The following is a 20,006-nucleotide window of genomic DNA, read 5'->3' on the forward strand; positions in this document are numbered from 1 at the left end:
TATATATATATATATATATATATATATATATATATATATATAAATATTATTATACATAATTTAGATACATAGATAATGTATCATCATATAATTAAATATTATTTTTTATTTAATTCAAAATCATCCAATCACATAATAATACGTTATCTATATACCAATATTATGTATAAAAAATATATACGTATAGTTTTATTATATTATATATATCACTTTTTTCTAAACTGAAAAATTAAAATTTCGTAACTTTATTGGATGGAAAAATTAAATCCTGCGGATTGTTGTTTATAGGAACCAAGGCATTAGCTATAGTTTAAAAATCTTCTAATGAAAATTAAGGTGTTGGTTTCATTTCATGAAACTTAAGGATGAAAATTTTTAGATTTCCTTTGTTTCGAGCTAATTCCGCAGGTCAAAATATCAAGGTAATTAAGGTAAATTCCATGTCAGGTTACATGCACAGGAAGAGACAGAGTGAATTATATGCAGATGAAATGAACATGAAAAAGAAAGTCTCCATGCCATGGTTTTGGAAACTGGTTCAGGGAGTTGGTCCAATTGGTTGAATCATCTATCGCTAATCAAAATAGTTTCATTTTATTTAAAAACTATTTTTAAAATTAGATTAATTCAAAATAGTTACGATTGGAGAAATGAAGACCGAGTTTAACTTTATCAGTATAAAAAATAATTCTTTTAAATTTATTATTGAGATTTAAACAGTTAAACTCATAACCTTACTTAGAGGGATAAGGGGTCAGGCTGATCTGAAACCCGATTTGAACCCTTTCTTCAGCTTGCCCGGCAATAACACAACCCGCTATTGTAACGGGTCAAGATGTTCTACACCCAAGCAACGACTATTGAAAGTGCCGGTAGGTGTTGAACTTTTTTATTTTTTTCTTAATTTCGTATATAAACATCCCATGCACACACAGATTTTCCATTACTCCACGGTCTAAACTTTCTTCAACTCTCTCAATCTCAATCTTAAACTCTCTTAATAAATTTTTTATTTTCTCCAACAACTTTGTTTCCATTTGTTTTTACAATTTTGTCAACCAATTTTCTTTTATTCAATACAAATAGATTCAAGTTCACATTAGTTTAATTCGTTTAAACACTTTGATAATAAAAAAACTTAATATGTTTTCAATAAATAATCTCAAACATAGGCACGTGGAGGTCATACGATAAAAAAGAAAAAAGAAATTGACGGTGTGGGAACACTTCGATTAAATCGAAGAAATAATTGAAGGTAAATTAATTCGATAGACAATGTGTAAACACTGTGTTCTTATTTAACATATGTCAAATTCAGATGACACCGATTATCTTCATTGTCATATCAATGAATATTGTAAATAAATATCACACCATTTAAGAGGATAACAACAAATTGTTTTTACTAGATCACGATCAATTGAGAAATAGGTAATCCAAGGGCTTCAAGTGTGGGGGAAACGACAAACTTCACATACGATCAATAAAAAATGTGCAAGTACATGACTAGGTATGTTATCACATTTGATCAAACCTTTACTTATGTTGATGATGAAATATTAAAATGAATGCTACAAAATAGTGTTCAATCAACACTTCTAAAAATTGATAAGTCTATACCTAGATCTGATATCATTAAAAATTTTGAAAGAACTACTTATAAAAATTATGAAAGAACTACTTAATTTTAATGATATTATTTTTATTACTTTTGATTTATGAACAACCTGTAATCAAGACATAGTATACATTTATGCACCTGCTCATTATATTAATTATGATTGACAATTGTGCAAAAAAATTATTATATTTAAGGTGTTAAAATATCTTCATTCTGGTATCACAATTTATCGAACATTAATAAACATTTTTAATGAATATAGAATAAATAATTTTATTTTTATAATTACTTTTTTTTTAATGCCAAAAGTAATAAAAAAATAATTGAGTTAATGACGAATCATTTAAATTTACTGTTTTGTGGCAAATTATTTCATATTAGACGCACATAACTTATTATGAATTAATAGCGTAAGATGGATTGAGTTTAACAAAAACTCATATAGAAACAATTAGACATGTCATTGATTATATTTTATTTTCTCTAACACGTACAAATATATCATCAAATATGTAGACAAAAAAAATTAAAGATTGATGTCAAAAGTAAGTGAAATTCAATATATCTTATATTTAAATTATGTAAATTATATGAAACAACTATAACACAATTTTTTCATACTTAACCAAAAGATCTTGAAAATCCAATTTTTTTCACTAAGTATGTTAAGACACAGTTAATACTCTAATAAACATGTTAGACCCCTTAAAACGGCCATCGATCAATGCTTATGTGTTTATTATCCCACCTATTGTTTAATTTTATATTATATAGTAGAAATTAGTTTTATTTTTAAAAAATATAGATTTGATATTGTTTTTTATGATTTTGTAAGAGAAATGGAGGAAAATTTTTAAAAATATTGGAAAGAAACACTATTACTATTTTTGCAGCCACCATTTTAGACCTTAGAGAAAAATTTTTAGAAGCACAAAATTTATTAGAAGTTATAAACGTGAATTTATTAGAACCTTTATTTTATAAAATATATGATATTTAAAATTTTTTACTTAAAGTGTATATTGTTTATTAAATTAAATATGGAAAAACGTCACAGACTCTCAAACTTTAAGTAAGTTCAAATAGTTTATATAAAGATAAGTTGTGTATATGATCTATTCTCCGCAAAAATAAGCAATAAGTAGGTTTAAGTTTCAGTTATACTGACTTTTATAATTTTATTAATATTGATCATTTTTCTGAAATTATGAATCGAGAAGGTGACTCTTTTAATGTTCTGTCATGGTGGAAAGCACATCAAAGCAGTTATCTTGTGCTTTCTATCATGACATGTGATGCACTAACACTTCAGATGTCTATTGTAGCATTGGAGTTAGCTTTTAATATAAGTGAATATATGTTGAATGATAGACGATCAAATTTATACCCTAATATAGTTGAAAACAATAATGTGCATGAAAGATTAGATGATTACAAAATTCAAGTTGTAGAATTAGATAGCAAAGGATATTTTTTATCAATTCAAGAATTTTGACGTTGTATGTAAATAAAAAATTACACTAGTAAGAATTGGAATTTATATATTTTATAGTTGAATTTATTTTCATTATATTTGACTTTTTCGTTATATCATATAACCACAATATTTTTCTGTTATAAATGAGAGATTTTAAATAAAAATTTAGAAGTGTTGTCCACATTTATATTACTTCGAAAGTGAATATAAATTATTTTTATTAAATTATATATTAAAAATATATTTTTTATCAAAAAAGTAATGGGTTGGCTCATCAAAAGCCCATGGACAGTTGTTAAGGGATTGAGATAACATAACCCAAGAACTCTTAGATCATGCCACTAGCCTTCAAATCTTAGCGAGCTAACTCGGTCCACATTGTAACGGGATTAGGCATGGCTCAACCTGCGAGCATGACGGGTCGCATCAATATCGGTCCGACCCAGCTTGACATAGTCCGTCTAATGTAATTTGACATAGCCTGTTAACACCTCTAACTTCATTTATCAAATTTGAGCATGTATACCATAATAACTTATTCAAAATTGTTTTAAATATTAGTTTTAATTGATTAATTGGTTCAACCATTGATCAACTAATCCACCCATAAGTTGAATTGAACCATTTTTTTATCAAATCAACATCCAATCTTATTTCGAAAATATTCTTTGAACTAAAAGTTCCTCATTCAACAATGTTTTGTATGCATGATAATCATAACGATAATTAACCAAGCCTAGATGCTAGCTCGAAATAATTACATGATTTGTACATATGTAACATGCAACATATCAATTGTGTAATGTCAACCAATACAAATCAGTGGAAAAAGTGGGATACTCATAATCCTAGAGGTATTTTGGGGTCTCTTACAATTGCGACCTCTCAAACTGCTAGATCCATGAATGATTATAAATTTTAAGGGTCAACTAATTGGCTGAAATTTCGGCATACTGTCTTTTCCATAAGAAAAACCTGTTACCAAAATCTTTTCCATAAGAAAAACACAAGGGCTGTAATAATTACTAGTGTTCGTAGAATTAAAATTGTTATTAATTATGACATGGAAACATCAATATCTATCCGTCAATGTCCAGAAATAAGCAAATATATATATATATATATATATATATATATATCAATAGTACACAAATAATGACACATATTATCCGAAAATAAGTAAATATATATATCAATAATAGACAAATAATGACATATTTTTTTAATATAAAATTGTCTTAAAAAATGCAAATATATACACATATTAACAATATCTATCAGTCATGTCAAAAAATAAACAAATATATATCAATAGGCCAAAGGACTATGTCTTACATCAAGTATCCTCTAATTGTAAATTTTAACTCTTTTAACTTTAAAAATTATATTTTTCTATTTATGGGTGGTTAAAATTAACGAAACTCTAACCCCTTAAAATTTTATCACTTCTCCTCCCCTAAACTCTAAAAACTAACTATTTTCCCCATAGGTCAAGTTTTAAAAAATGACATTTTACCTCTAAGGTTTAGTTTTTAAACTCCGACACCATTATTGGCAACCTCTCCCTCCGACGATCTATTTCTACTCAATTAGATATCTAATCGGTGTCAAATGAAGCTTGGGAGACAAAGAGCTTTATTGGAAAGACAAAGCTCTTCGTCTTCCTGGACAAAGATGAAGATCCTGTCTTTGTCTAAGAAGACGATCGTCCTCCCAGAAGAGGACGTCTGTGACAAGGAGATGAAGATCTTTTTATTGCACTATCGTCGTCGCACTAGAAGAAGAAGGTCGAAGATGACATCAGAAGATGAAGTTGAATAATGAGGGTGAAACTGCTATTTTTAAAAGTTATGGAGGGGCGGTTGAGTTTTAAAAAATATGAAAACCCTAGGTTTGGGGGTGAAAATGTTACTTTTTTAAGTTTGAAAACTTTAGGTAAGAGTGAAATATTAGTTTCTAAAATCTGAGGGGGCGGAGAGTAATAAACTTTAAAATTTTTTAATATAAATAGTAAAATAACTATTTTACCCTTACCTTTAACAGAAAATATTAATAAAAGTTTGAATATGAATGTGAATTGAGATTTTTTATCTCCTATGAATATAAGTTTGAGAATGATCTAAAATTTAGCTGAAAAACAGTCATTTTCCCTTTATTTTACCACTATTATGTCTACGAATTTAAAGGAACTTGTGAATGATCATAAATTTTAAGTGTCAACCAATTGGCTGAAATTTCGGTACACTTCCTATTTTTTCCGTAAGAAAAACCTGTTAGCAAATTTTTTATTTATTTATGCAAGACACAAGGGAGGTAATAATTACAAGTGATCGTTGAATCGAATTCGCTATTAATTAAGATCAGGAAACATCAATATCTATCGGTCAATGTCCAAATATATTTGCACTAAATTATAAATAAATAAATTTATTTATTCATTTATTTGTTTTAGAAACTGATTACATGGTTCATGGGTTATATGGCGTGACGCACATGACGTGATCTCACCACTGACTAAGTCTTAAATTACATTAATTCCAAATCAGAGCATCAACAACTAAACAATTAATCAAGGTTTTACAGAACACAAACACTGGCTGGGATGTTAATTAAAATATACATAAAATTTTATGTTTAAATTTTTTTTAGGTAAATTTTTAATAAATTTATTTATTTTAATAATACTTTTTTTTGGTAATGATCTTCTTTTAGCCATATTTTTTCTTTAACAGTATTTCTATCAATAGTATACTCTAATATCATCATATTAATTATAAGTTTGATAATTTACGAATAAAAACATTTATAAACTTGTTTGAAAATAGATTAATTTTTAATTTGATTATTGATATGTCTAGATCCAAACAAAAAGTGGAACAAATATGAGTGTGACTACAAAGGGTACATGAAATATAAGAAGTATGACAAATGCTTTATTTATTATAAATATATTTTTATATATTTATATTATAGCAGGAATGCAAGCACTCATGTATGTATGTATGTGTGTGTGTGTGTGTATATATATATATAAAATTTAATATAATATATAATATAATATTTATATAAAAATATTTATATTTTTTATAAATAAATATATTTATATTATAAAAATAATAAAAATATATATATACATACATGAGTGGGAGAATGCTCTCAGACTCATGTATACATATATTTATATCCGCATGGATTTGCATTTCTCACACTTTTTGCACTTACACTTACTTTTGTTCTGGTTTTCATTTCAATCTAAATATATCAACAATCAAACCGAAAATTGACCTATTTTCGAACGAGTTTATGAATGTTTTGATTCATAAACTACTAAACTTATAATTAATATGATGATGTTAGAGTATACTATTGAAGAAAACGTTGCAGAAGAAAAAACACGACCGAAAAAAGGTAATTATCAAATAGGAGTATTGTTAAAATAAATATTGAGTTTGCTTAAAAAAATAAATTCATTAAAAATTTGTTTAAAAAGGTTTAGGTGCAAAATTTTATGTCTATTTTAATTAATATCCTAACATTAGCAACTTGGCATAGACATTTCCAAATCTTACCGTTCATATGACCTACAACTCATCATTTTTTGTCATTATAACAAAATGGCAAGCACTCATAGATTCTCATTCAATCAGTAGGTTATAATTCATATGTTACTCCTTACCATCATAGCACAATTACAACATCAAAAATCTTAATTCAAGCAAAGGTTATCGTACTTACCTCTCTTCTGACACAATAACAGTCTTTACATGGCTTTGGTGAGTTTCCAATGATTCCTCGTTCTCCAGCAAGAACTTAACACACTTAGATCGTTATCTAGTCTCTTTTGCTCTAAAGAAATATTAAATGCATATTTAGCCAAATAGCCTTGTGTTTTCTTTTTTTTTTCTTTTTGCCAGAAAAATATGACACACGACCATATGTCTTTCCACACATAGGCGTTTGTGTTGTTACCTACTAACTAATGGCAGTTTTCCCAAAACTGTTGCAAAATTGATCCATATCCAGTTTTCAAATTTATTGACCACACACAGACATCTATTCCTTCATACAGGAGCGTGTTTTTCACCTAGACTTAGCCATTTTCACTCATGTTGCAAGAAATGATAATTATACCCTTCTTAGCACACACATGGGTGTGTAAACTCACTTACATGATTATGCACACCCAAAAAGCATAACACACAATGCAAACAAGTAAAATGAAAGGAAAAAGGCAAAAATAACCTTGAACATACCTGTGAGTGTTAACGCATGGCCTAGAATAAAATGTTTTCACTCATGACACTATCGTCCCTACAATAGAGGTGGTCGTGCATGACATGTGGGCATCATAAATTAACTTGTTTTCGCACCTTAAAGTGTTTCTATGCAATTTTTATTAACCAATTCACATTCTCACATAATCAAACAACCAAAAACATAAAAATAAAGGCTCGAATGGGTTGTATCAACTAACAATCCACAAATCAAACATGAATCTCAACCACATCACACTAGCAATCATGATCCATCAATTATACCTAAAACATGCATAATAATGGGGCACAAAATACTCAATTTCAACAACCAAATCATCCAATCAATTAATCACACTCAATTTGGTAAGGGAAAAGAACCCAATCAACTATTAGAAATTCATGAACAAAATTCGTAAGATAGTCTTAGTTACCTACCTTTTTATGCTTGAAGATTTGAAGCTGCCTATTTGTTCTCCTTCTCTCTTTCCTTGTTACCTTCTAGTTTTCGAAAAAAAACTCATCAGACTACCATGAGGAATGTTGGAAATCAGTTCAAAACACCATTTCTCTTTTCTATAAAAGTGTGTACATCTAATCAGAAATTATGATCCCTAAGGCATAACTAACAAGTCTTATTTAAATTGCTAGTGCATAATGCCATAAATGTCATAAATGAGTGTATGCCTCGTACATACAACAGTTCATCACTTAAACTTCTTCTAATATGGCACTTATCCATTCCAATTGATATGACAATTCACACATTGGCATGCCTATCTTGTGTACGGTTGTCCCTCACTTTAATTTTATAATACTTCATTTATTTCAATCTAATAGACCATGAACATACTCAAACATATAAATATAGACAAAATGACTATTTAACATACTTGTAGATGTTACACTTTCCCTAAGACTTAAGTCTCTAATAGTGAAAAATTATAACAAAGGAAGTCTTAGAGGTATTGCACATGTCACCATGCATTGCCACACATATCCATGCATCGTCACACATTAGTTAAAGTATTGCAAGTGTTGTCATGCATTGGTAGAACATCAAACACGTTGCCACGAGCCAATAGAACATCACATGCACCGCCATGCATTGACAAGGCATCATCATGCACCATTATGCACATTCACCTAAATTTGGTTCTAATTGACTCATTCACTAGGTTGGGTTGACAACATTTGACCTATTGATTAAGTCAAGTTTGACCAATTTTGGCATGGTATGAGATGACTTTTTAACCAAGTTGAGTGGCCCGATTTGACCTAATACAGGTTGCCCTGTTGATTTGATCAATTTGACCAAATGCAAGTTGATTGTTAACCAGGGTAGGATTTACTTAACCTATTTTCTTATAAGTCTGGTTTCTAAGTTAGAAAAACCCAGAATCAATCCACAATATTAAAAAAAACCCTAGCCATAAATTCATAATTCTTAGACTGACTGACACTAAGTTCGACCATTAAAATGTTGTAATGATTTCTAGGAGACCATATGTGCCTATGGATTACATCAAAGTCAATTTTGATGGCCAAAATTATGCCTCGATATCATGGTAGTAAGACAAAATCATTGCCAACAACAGCGATTTAAGGCTTAATCAAGCCTAGAAATAACGTTGGCAATGATGCCAAATGTATTCTAGGTCATGATGATGATCTAATTTCACATCAAAATTGATTTTATATTAATTGAATCAAAATGCCTAAAATTTGCCTATAAACCTTAGAATGAAAATGATACAATTTTAATCCAAAATTATTAATTTTAGTTTCACAAAATAGATCCTATAACTTTATGCCAATGATACAATGCATAGTTTTGATACCACATGTTAAATTAAACTACATAAATTTTCACAAAATTATTCATCAAAATCAGTCAGTCTAATCTCAACATCAATTTTGATTCGTTTACATACATGTTATAAAATAATAAAATTCATAGATTAGAGAATTAAACAAACCTGAATTGCATCATAGTTAATGTAGAATTGCTTATTATTCTAATCGATTGTTGATTTAATGAAATTGGTCATCCTTTTTCATATATGCTCAAAATAACAATATTTAGAATGAGGTGTTTTCATTGTACAAGCATTCGTAAGGGAACCTAGCTCTCTTTTTACAATAATTTACCAAGCCTCTCATCACAAACTCAATAGTCTAAACTTGTATCGTCAAAATCTTGATTTAATACATGAAATTAGGGCTAGATTTAAGCCGAACCAAGCCCAAGCAAGGTAAAACTCATTTTCAGCTCATTTTTGGGGGGCTTAGCTCAGGTTCATCGAACTCAAGAGCTCAGCTCGCTTCATGGATTGGGAGTTCATGTACACAAACCAAACCTGGCTCGGGCTCATCGAATTCATTCGATTTGGTTCACTTGTGGCTTGTGTAGTGTAGTTTTAAAAAATTTTAATATATTTTAGCTTGGGTTCGTATATGTCAAGATCAGGTTTGGGCTTGTGATTGGTTTTCAAATATATTTTAACTCGGGTTTAGAGTCAAGTTCATATATATCAAGGTTGGGTTCAGGTTCCTTCTAGCAAAACTTGTATCAAGCTCAAGCAAACTCACTTCGAATCTAGCCTTACATGAAATGCATTGAGCATTCAACAAAATTTATCGTGGTATGCCTATAAAAAATAACTCATGAGTCTATATTTACCTAAATTTTATAAAATTAAAACATGATTAATGTTTGCTCATATTTGGTAAAATTTCTAACATTAATGACTCTTAGGGTGCATTCGGTTAGAGTAATGTTTATTACTAAAAATAAAAAATTACCATAAAGATAAATTAATTAAAAAATTAATGAATATAAAATATTACTATGTTTAATAAAAATTTGTAAGTATAAATAATTATTATATTTGGTTTGATATAATAAAAGAAGACTAAAATGTCATTTTACTTAAATGTACTTAAATATAATTATTGTAAAATATTATTCATGTTACTTGTTATATTAATTGAAAATAAAATATTTTTATCCTAAAAAATAAATAAATAAAGATAAAAATATAATAAAATAAAGATTATGTCAGTAATTTTTTAATATTTAAAATGGAAATAGTATTTATATTGCTTCTTCTATTACCTATTTTATCATCATTAATAATAAAATATTATAATAATATTTTATTACTTTTAAACTAAATAAAATATCGTAAGTATCCAATTAATTTATTTGCCCCAAGTTGAAAGTAGCACCATTTACTCATGCCCCACCCATTACAATCCTTTTGCTCCAAAGGTGGAGTATTCCTCAAAAAATAAACAATTTGCATAAACCACAACCTCGTACAATACCATCGACAAAACCCGATAGACTGATGAAAGCTAAAATTACAAAAATAATAGTTATTAGTATTTTATAATATATGATACATGTTTTATAACACTATACATTTTGTCAATATAAATCGATCCATTTTTTTAGAGAAAAAGATAATAGATTAAAGATATATTTGAAATTTTTTAAATTTTCAAGGATGTTTATGATATTTTTTAAAATGATGATGTATCAATTATAATTTTTTATTAATTTATTTTTTAAAAGTTGTATCACATGATACGATATGATATTCAATATATGATACAAAAAATTAGATTTTTAATAATGACATGATACAAAAAATTAGATTTTTAATAATGATATGATACACAATTCAATTATCATGATGAAAACAAAGGGAAAAAAGGCAACAACAACTACAATAATCAAATGATTCAATCCATAGTGTAGTTAAGAGTCTCAAAAAACACGTAAGTAATGAAACTGAAATTGATACATGCAGTTAATCCACAACACTTTCATCTCTAGAATCTAGACGATAATTTATTATCACACATGATAATTTAGAAGCAGAACCTTGTTTGTTAAAGAGGAAAGTGACAACAGAGAACCTAAAGGTTAGTAAAACTGGTAAAACATTAAAACTTTCAAGATGAAAGCTTGGATTCGAGTTTCTATCACACTTGTGAAACTTTGATTTATTTGATACAATAGTTATAGGTATGATAACCGTACACCAAGTTTACCCATCCATCCCTGGTTATTAAAAAAAAAAAGTGTCAACAGCTAAGAGGTGGTGACAATGAGTGATATAAGAAAGGTCAACTAAAATATAGAGAGATATTAGTTTTATAGAAATAAAGAAGATTTACAATATATAAGCCTCAACTTATTCAAAAGAACAAAGAAATAAACATAATTAATCTTAAGGTTAAGGTTTTACTAATGGTAGAGGGAAAATAGAAAGCTTAAGAGCAAGTGTAACAAGATGACGATAGAGAAATGAATATTAATAATTAGATATTCGATGTTTGACTTGAGAAATTGACAAGTTTATGAGAAATTGACTTCATCTAGATCCATCACGTGATAGATCTTAACCATTTTTGTGCTGCTTTGATTCGTTGAGGATGCTTCTGGACAATGCTAAGATTTGTCAAACTAGAAGCAACGCTAAGATTTGAGATCTGAAAGTGGAAGTGGAAACGATGTCAAAGTGGAACTAGACGGATCTTTGATGACACTGCTTCTAGTCGTCGCCTTCATGGCCTCTTAGTGGTCATGTCTTCATAGTGGAGGTTGGAGGGAGCGTTGACATATGGGAAATCGATCAAAGAACAATCGTCGAAGAAGGAAAATGAAGGAATAAAATTCTTTAGAAAAAATTATCACTTTTTCAACTTTCGATAGAAAAAATTATTAGATTTTTAAATATAAGAAAAAAATATGAGTATCTTTTAGTTTTTTTTTAATTTTTACTCTTAATTCTAATAATAAATTTTAATAAAAAAAATGATTATTTAGATTTTTAAAAATTAATTAATATGAGTTTGAGATTTTACCAATCCTTGGGTGGAAATAAGTCTTTTTCCAAAATAAAATAAAATAATTTTTGGCCTGGATTTATTTTGTAGTCGACATCAAAGTAGCTATAACACTCTGGCGAAAATGAAGAATAAAAAAAAAACGCAATCTGAAATTCTTCCAAGTCAGTTGCCTGCTATATAAATATTTAAAATTTAAAAAAGGAGTTAATAAAGACAACCTCAACGATTAAAAACTCCACCAACCACCTAAACTAGACCCGTCTTGTCCAAGTCCCCACCATCAAAATCTATTTGCAAGATTTTATAAATTATTATTATTATTTAATTTCATAAAACTATATGCATTTATATGCTGTACTATAGCAATGATTTGTATAAAAAAAAATTTAATTTTTAACCGTGTGTGATATTTTATTAAATAATATTATATTAATTATAATTTTTTTATTTTTTTAAAATTATATCATATAATATAATACGATATTTAATATATGATATAAAAAATTAAATTTTTAATATATAATATAATACATAATTTAATTATTGTTATATATATTTTATATATTATTTTATAATTAAATATTATTTTATTTTTATATACTAAATCGGTTACGTGTGGAACTCTTCGAATCGGTTAAAAAAAAAAAAAAGCCATGTAATGCCTTTTCGTTCTGGTGTTAACGGTTGAACACAAGGATGATCACGTTTAAAATGTTTATTTATTTACGTTTGGAAGGGGGGGAAGGGACAGCTGTTGTTGTGGGGGTGGATAATTGTAATAAAATTAGTGAGAAAGATTTTATTAGACTTTAAATTGATATTTAAGGGGAAAACATGTTATTAATTTAGTTTAATCTAATAATGTTGTTGGTAGATAAATATTATTAATAAATTAGAAGCAAAAGCAAGTCCTCCACTCCACCATTCTCTTCATTTCTTACTTGATCAGCATTGCCATTGCCATCGCCATTGCCATTAGTTTTTTCCATTGCAGACCAAACCCAGCTATACGACAGCCTAAGATCTGGATGGAAGGCAATGGGATTTTGCATTAAATGATTTTTTTAAATAATACTTTGCTTTTTTGCCATTTAAAGCAAAATAAAATATAAAGAATTTAATTTCCATTTCCCTTTCCCTTTCCCTTTCCCTTTCAGTTCATTTCTTTCAAGCAAGTGCTGACTCTTAACTGCCTTAACACTTTTCTCTCTTCCCAGTTTCCTCGCCTTATTGGGTTAGTTTTGTCCAACAGCGGACGATAATACAACCCAAACACTGTGATCCTGTCCTCGGTTTTTTTATTTGACTGTTTTTTCAAAATGAAGCGGGGGAAATTTGAGTCGGTTTTGACGTTGAGTCGACTCAGGATGATTAAATTTCTGATGGGTGTTTTGTTTAGTTACCTTCTCTTCATGAGCTTTGAAATTCCTCTTGTTTTCAGAACTGCCGACTCTGAGTCCGATGATGGGTCTATTGGGTTCTTCGATAACGCTTTGCCCAAGCATGTGCTGCTTGAAACCGAGTCTGAAGAGTTGAACGCGGCGAGTCGACCTTCAAGGGACGATTTTAATAGTTTTTCACGGACACCGGAGCGGAGAATGCGGGAGTTCAAGAAAGTTTCCGGCTTGTTCTTCAACGAGAGCACACTTGAAGACATTGAAGGAAGTAAAGACGAGTTCTCTTTTCTCCACAAGACGGCGAAGCAAGCGTGGCTGGTTGGTAAGAAAGTTTGGGAGGAACTTGAATCCGGGAAAACCGTTGCTTCAACCAAGCCCCAAACAAACAAGACGGTGGAGAACAAATCGGAGTCTTGTCCGCATTCGATTAGGATGTCCGGGTCGGATTTTTTAAAGAGGGGTCATCTCATGGTGCTGCCGTGTGGATTAACACTGGGTTCGCATATTACTGTTATTGGTTTGCCGCATTGGGCACATCCGGAGAATGATCCGAAGATAGCGACGTTGAAAGAAGGGGAGGAGTCTTTGATGGTTTCCCAGTTTATAATGGAGTTGCAGGGTTTAAAGACGGTGGATGGGGAGGACCCACCGAGGATTTTGCATTTTAATCCGAGATTGAAGGGTGATTGGAGCGGCAAGCCTGTGATTGAAATGAACACTTGCTATAGGATGCAGTGGGGTTCGGCTCATAGATGTGAAGGCTGGAAATCTAGAGCTGATGACGAAACTAGTAAGTAATGATTACACTTTGTCTTTTTGTTTTTCTGGTTGCTTTTTGTGCAATGTGAGAACATTTAACCACATTTAGCTGATATATTAGTAAGTAAATATAGTCTATTCAGTAAGCTGATATTTGCTGGTATAGATTACAGTTGTAGGTGATATGCAAGGTTTAGACCTTTGTTAAGCTATTTAAGAATTATGATAAATGTTGATACAAAGTCAGAAATTGTCATAATGCTACTGTGAAAATTATTTTGTGTGTGTTTGTCATTGATCTAATTGATGAGTAAGAACTGATTGATTGTTGGAGTTTAATTGTGTCTCAATCTGGTAATATGGAAAATTGGACTGATGGTTCAAATTAGCTTGTTTAATCTTTTTAAAGGGCTACTTTTCACCGTCATTTATGTTGCATTTTGTGAAGTTGATGGACGAGTGAAATGTGAGAAATGGATTCGTGATGATGACGATCACTTAGAAGAATCTAAGGCCACATGGTGGTTGAACAGGCTGATTGGGCGAACCAAGAAAGTGACATTTGAATGGCCATACCCATTTGCAGAGGGCAAGTTATTTGTTCTTACGATACAAGCTGGCTTTGAAGGCTACCATATTAATATCGATGGAAACCATATTGCGTCTTTTCCTTATCGAACTGTGAGTAACCTTGTCATATTGCCTATTTTTGATGAAGGTGGAACTTCTTAAATTGACAATAAATATATTCAGGGATTTGCTCTTGAGGATGCCACTGGACTAGCTGTGAATGGTAATGTTGATGTGCACGCTATATATGCTGCTTCCTTACCCACTTCTCATCCAAGTTTTGATCCCCAAAAGCATCTTGAAATGATAAGTAAGTGGCAAGCTCCACCTTTACCTCACGGACAGGTGGAGCTTTTTATTGGAATCCTTTCTGCTGGCAACCATTTTGCTGAGCGGATGGCTGTGAGGAAGTCTTGGATGCAACACAAGTTAATTAAATCTTCCAAAGTGGTGGCTCGGTTTTTTGTTGCACTGGTAAGGATGGAAGCAGGGTAGTATGCCATATCTCTTTTTGATGAGAAATCTTCTATATTGAATGTGCAGTATGAGCTAATAATGCCTGCTATTTTTGGGTCTTTTTCTCCACAGCATGGAAGAAAAGAAGTGAATGTGGACCTAAAGAAAGAAGCAGAGTATTTTGGTGATATTGTGATAGTTCCTTACATGGATGCTTATGACCTTGTTGTACTGAAGACTGTTGCAATCTGTGAATATGGGGTGAGTGGCAGCAGTGTTCAACTTTCTTCATTATTCAAGAAAATAAAATAGTACATGGCCTATGTGTTTATAAAATTTTCAGATTTTAAATTTTGCTTTTATATTATTTATTCCTTTTCAAAAGAAGGAAAAAATGCATTATCCTCATCGCTGCTTACAGGTTCGCACAGTTGCTGCAAAGTATATCATGAAGTGTGATGATGACACATTTGTTCGGGTGGATGCTGTCATCAAGGAAGCAAAGAAAGTCAATAGAGATAAGAGCCTGTATATTGGGAACATAAATTACTATCACAAGCCCCTCCGTAATGGAAAATGGGCAGTAACATATGAGGTATGCATTTTTTGTTAAATTCTGCAAATCCTGGAGGACCCATTTCCTTAGTTTTCTTTTTCTTGCTCTTTGTACAGTTTTCACTTTTGTGCTCAGATTTTGTTTACATGGTAACTATCTGTTTTGAAATTATTCTAATATATCAATTTTGGCTGCATTAATTGAATTTTGGTTGAAGGTGTGGTAAAATGAAGGGAATTGAGGATCTGCTCTTTTTTTCCTTCCATTCATCTCTCTTTTTCAATTGAGACCATGCTTTTATTTGACATGATATTTGGTTTCCTTCCATTATTTGAATTTTGGTTGAAGGTGTGAAAGAATATATGTTTTTTTTTTTTTTTGTTTTGGTTTTTGTTTTGTTTGGTCTCGAATATTTCAGTAATGGTACTGTACTTGCTCTTTCTTACTTGGAGATTAGAGGAATTTTTTGCTTTTGGAATGAAGACCAATCATAATTGGTCATATGTAGTGCTTGTGAAAATTTACATAAAAAAAAAAAAAAAAGAGAATTGTCTTACACGAACGTTACATTCTTCCTTTCTCTTTTTATCCTTTTGTGGTGTGGTTAGAGTAGTAAAATTTAACCGATCATTTTTCTGGCATAAGTGGCAATTATGTGTCCAGTGCTGCTTGAGCTATATTTCCAGATGATCAATAATTCTCGATTTTATTAACCTAATAATTAATGATTATTTTTTTAGTATGTATCTTTCGCTTGTAGAATTTTGGTTGTCACATCTTGAACAAGTGCTTACACTATTTCCTTTCTGGTGAGTTCCAGGAATGGCCTGAAGAAGATTATCCACCATATGCAAATGGTCCAGGTTATATTTTGTCTTCTGACATTGGACATTTTATCGTAAATGAATTTGAAAAACACATGCTAAGAGTAAGTTATTGATCTGCCTGCAATCCACATAACTTCTTGTTGCTGTCTATATGTGCAAGATTTGTGTGAAGTTTTTTTGATGATAAGTAGTCATTATTCTTTTTAACCAAATCGTTGGCCCGTCCAGTTGTTCAAGATGGAAGACGTGAGCATGGGAATGTGGGTGGAAAAGTTCAATAGTACAAAACCAGTTGAGTATGTTCATAGTTTGAAGTTCTGCCAGCATGGGTGCATCGAAGACTATTATACTGCTCATTACCAATCTCCTAGACAGATGACATGCTTGTGGGGTAAGTTGCAAAAGCGAGGAAAGCCACAGTGCTGCAACATGAGATGATAATGCCATGTTGTCCAGTTGCAGTATGGTAAATCTGAGAACAATTTTGCAGTCATAGTAAGTCTCTGTGTATATTTAGTGGGATTGAAGTGATAGGGTTAGGCCAGTTCTCTCCCTTTCATCACCGATTCTATGTTTTGGCCATTTATGATTTAACTTTGTATTCTTCCAAATTTACCGCTCGTAAATGTAAGAATAGTGACGGAACAAAACTTTAGGAATATATACAAGGTTTTCTTTCATAGACCACACCTGGATTGTATTCCCAAAACCAGTGAAACCCTGTATCTTTTAGCTAAATGTTCAAGTTGGGGGGTTTCATTTGTGACTATTTAATATAACACCCTGTTGTAATTGGAAACACAGGCGGAGAATGAAAGTATTTATGGTTCATTCTCTCTTGAGGATGGAGTTGCAAACTAAAATGTCCATTGTTGTAACAGTTAAATGGTTTGGCTTACTCTAACTAATATTATATGTACAAATAAATTATATGGACATATTTTTTATAAACTGAAGTGTTAATATGTTAGTAGCTGATTATAAAGTGAGAGAAAAAATAAATTAATAAAAATTATGACAGCATTTTATTGAATTGTATTTAATTTTTATTGCATTTTCTAGGAAAAAAAAAAAACTTGGGTGCAAAATGAATGTGGCCAACGAGAGAGTATCTGAATGTCATACGTCCTGACTTTAAAACTCCCCATTGGCTAGATGAAGTGCTGTTACATCCAAAATTTTCACTTTCAAGAGCTCTAGCAACATCACTCCCAGCTAGATAAAGTTTTTGCATTCATTGCCCACTTATTATATGAGTACAAGTAATATGATTCTTCAATAAAATGGTTGTCTAGCCTGCATAAAAAGTGGGATACTCAAAGATAAGAGCATCAAACAATGGGCATAAAGTTTACCACTTTCCAGAGCTTCAAAGGAAAGTAGGCATAAAGAAGAACCTTTATGATGAAAAGAAAGAGGACCTTATTCCATGATCATTCTGAGATCATCAATTCCCCTAGCAGGTTCGAGAATAGTATTTTTATAACCTAGACCAGACATATTTGATGCTTTGGATACAAAATATGTAACAAATTTTAGGCCTTTATAATTGGGTTAATTGGTGGGTGCTTATTGTCAATATTACGCAAGAAATTTTCATCACCAAGTGGTTTGTTCTTTGATTCTATGCTCATAAAACTTACACAAGAAACAAAAGAGACTTCAACACTTAACAGTACTTAAATACCTTTCATCTCTCTAACAAATTACATTCTACAGCATGACCCAAACCAGAATCAATGTCAAGGCACCGGTCAGCCGAGTCCCTGCAACATCGAGATGATTCATGTATGCTTGAAGAAATCAGATAAAAAACTGACAGTATTATCAAAACATGAAGAGAAAATGAAAGAATCAGTACCTGTCTTCCATGGGAGAAGCCTTTGAGCATTATTGAAGGTTGATTCAAAGAAACAGTCTGTGGTGGTGTTCGCTTCACTGGGACAGTTGCAGATAAATGAATTGTAAGCTCCACCGTATCCACAAGCTCCATTACTCTTCTCGCAGTTGGCACATGTGCCAGGATAGTCGTTATACACATTGAATTTATATTTAAGTGCTATTCCGTACTTCCAATTTTCCGGGTTATATTCCTGCCCACTGAAGCTGTAGAACCCGGAATACGAAGAGCATTGCAACTTCTGTAAATCCATGTCAAATGAAGGCCCCAGATCAACCGGTGCATAAACACAACATGTAGAGATAGGGAGGTTGAGGGTGCTAATTGCTCTACAAGAATACAAATAACTGCAAATGGCTACCCCATTTTTGTCACATAAAGGGACTACTGCCGAGCTGTTATCTCCATTGAATGTGCTTGATTTGTAGATAGGTGAGGAAGCGATGGAACAGTCAAGTAGAGTAAAGACATTATCTTCATGGAAACTGAAGGGAGCATTCCAGTCAAGGCCAAAACCTTTGCTTGGTTGTGTACAAGCACAAGTAGACATGGAAGGATCCGTCAAGTATATGACTTGATTCATGTAGTCTATATCGGTGATGGGGTAGCAGCCTGTGTGTGTGGTCAAGGTGAGTTTTTGATCATTGCAAGTAACAAATTGTTGGAATCGAGGGTCGCCGCAGCCAGGGCCAGAGCCAAAGGGGTACTTGATTGGCAGTGTGCCACAGCTTCTTTGGCAAGGTTGTGATGAAACCAAAGAAGGAAGATAGCGGATTAGAGAGAAAAAGAATAAGAGTGTAATTGAAGGATAAGGTAGCTTCATTTTGAACCAAATTTGGGAAAGAGCAGGTGTATGTCTAAGAGAGAATTGAGATGTGAAGTGAGGAAGTGAGATGTGGAATGTGCTCTTAATTTGTACATATTTTATATGGGGGTTTAGCTTACTTAACGGGGTTCAAGCAGCACGTGGCTTTACACTATATTTGCTTAGTGAAAAGGAAAAGGAAGAAATATATATCCTTTCTTCTGTTTAGATGGTAAGATCCAAGAGAGAGTGAAAGATAAACGTTTTCACTTTACATTTTGCTCGTACCGGAAAAGAATTAATACCATTGGCTGTGTTTTTATTACTTTGGGTGTTGGGATGGCTAGCTTTTGGTTTCTAAGCTTTTTTCCATCTTTAGATGCCTTGTTTTCAGCATTTTTCTTAGCTTATTGAGTCTATGATTCGACTTCCACTACTAAAGACTTCATTTGGTGATCCAAGAAGTGGTGAACAAAAGCTAAGAAAGAAGTTGCTGCCTGAACTTTCCTTGTTGATTCTTGT

At 31.3% G+C, this 20,006-nt stretch overlaps 2 protein-coding genes across 3 annotated transcripts; one reads left to right on the forward strand and one right to left on the reverse strand.

Annotated features, from left to right (window-relative positions):
- Positions 1 to 13,120: 13,120 nt before the first annotated feature.
- Positions 13,121 to 17,642, forward strand: LOC123215275 (hydroxyproline O-galactosyltransferase GALT6-like). The gene is made up of 7 exons (XM_044635301.1): positions 13,121 to 14,401; positions 14,819 to 15,051; positions 15,124 to 15,414; positions 15,529 to 15,657; positions 15,818 to 15,991; positions 16,773 to 16,880; positions 17,008 to 17,642. The coding sequence occupies exons 1-7, from the start codon at positions 13,534 to 13,536 to the stop codon at positions 17,215 to 17,217; spliced, it is 2,013 nt and encodes a 670-aa protein (XP_044491236.1). The 5' UTR covers positions 13,121 to 13,533; the 3' UTR covers positions 17,218 to 17,642.
- Positions 17,643 to 17,850: 208 nt separating this feature from the next.
- LOC123215276 (wall-associated receptor kinase-like 15) lies at positions 17,851 to 19,572 on the reverse strand. Of its 2 annotated transcripts, XM_044635304.1 has the most exons (3): positions 18,641 to 19,572; positions 18,467 to 18,545; positions 17,851 to 18,075 (listed from the first exon to the last, which is right to left on the reverse strand). In XM_044635304.1, the coding sequence occupies exons 1-2, from the start codon at positions 19,500 to 19,502 to the stop codon at positions 18,493 to 18,495; spliced, it is 915 nt and encodes a 304-aa protein (XP_044491239.1). In that variant the 5' UTR covers positions 19,503 to 19,572; the 3' UTR covers positions 17,851 to 18,075; positions 18,467 to 18,492. The 2 variants fall into 2 exon arrangements, with proteins under 2 accessions (XP_044491239.1, XP_044491238.1); XM_044635303.1 differs by lacking the exon at positions 17,851 to 18,075 and having other exon boundaries at positions 18,373 to 18,545.
- Between the last annotated feature and the right edge of the window lie 434 nt (positions 19,573 to 20,006).

Source organism: Mangifera indica, chromosome 5 (genome assembly GCF_011075055.1).
Source record: "Mangifera indica cultivar Alphonso chromosome 5, CATAS_Mindica_2.1, whole genome shotgun sequence".
Classification (NCBI taxonomy): Eukaryota; Viridiplantae; Streptophyta; class Magnoliopsida; order Sapindales; family Anacardiaceae; genus Mangifera; species Mangifera indica.

Excerpts from the sequence above, each read along its gene's own strand:
- LOC123215275 (XM_044635301.1), top strand. The coding sequence starts at position 13,534 with ATGAAGCGGGGGAAATTTGAGTCGGTTTTGACGTTGAGTCGACTCAGG. Across the intron at positions 15,415-15,528 it reads CTCGGTTTTTTGTTGCACTG|CATGGAAGAAAAGAAGTGAA; the intron begins GTAAGGATGGAA and ends TTTTCTCCACAG. Across the intron at positions 15,992-16,772 it reads AATGGGCAGTAACATATGAG|GAATGGCCTGAAGAAGATTA; the intron begins GTATGCATTTTT and ends GGTGAGTTCCAG.
- LOC123215276 (XM_044635304.1), bottom strand. The coding sequence starts at position 19,502 with ATGAAGCTACCTTATCCTTCAATTACACTCTTATTCTTTTTCTCTCTA. Across the intron at positions 18,546-18,640 it reads GCTTCTCCCATGGAAGACAG|GGACTCGGCTGACCGGTGCC; the intron begins GTACTGATTCTT and ends TCGATGTTGCAG.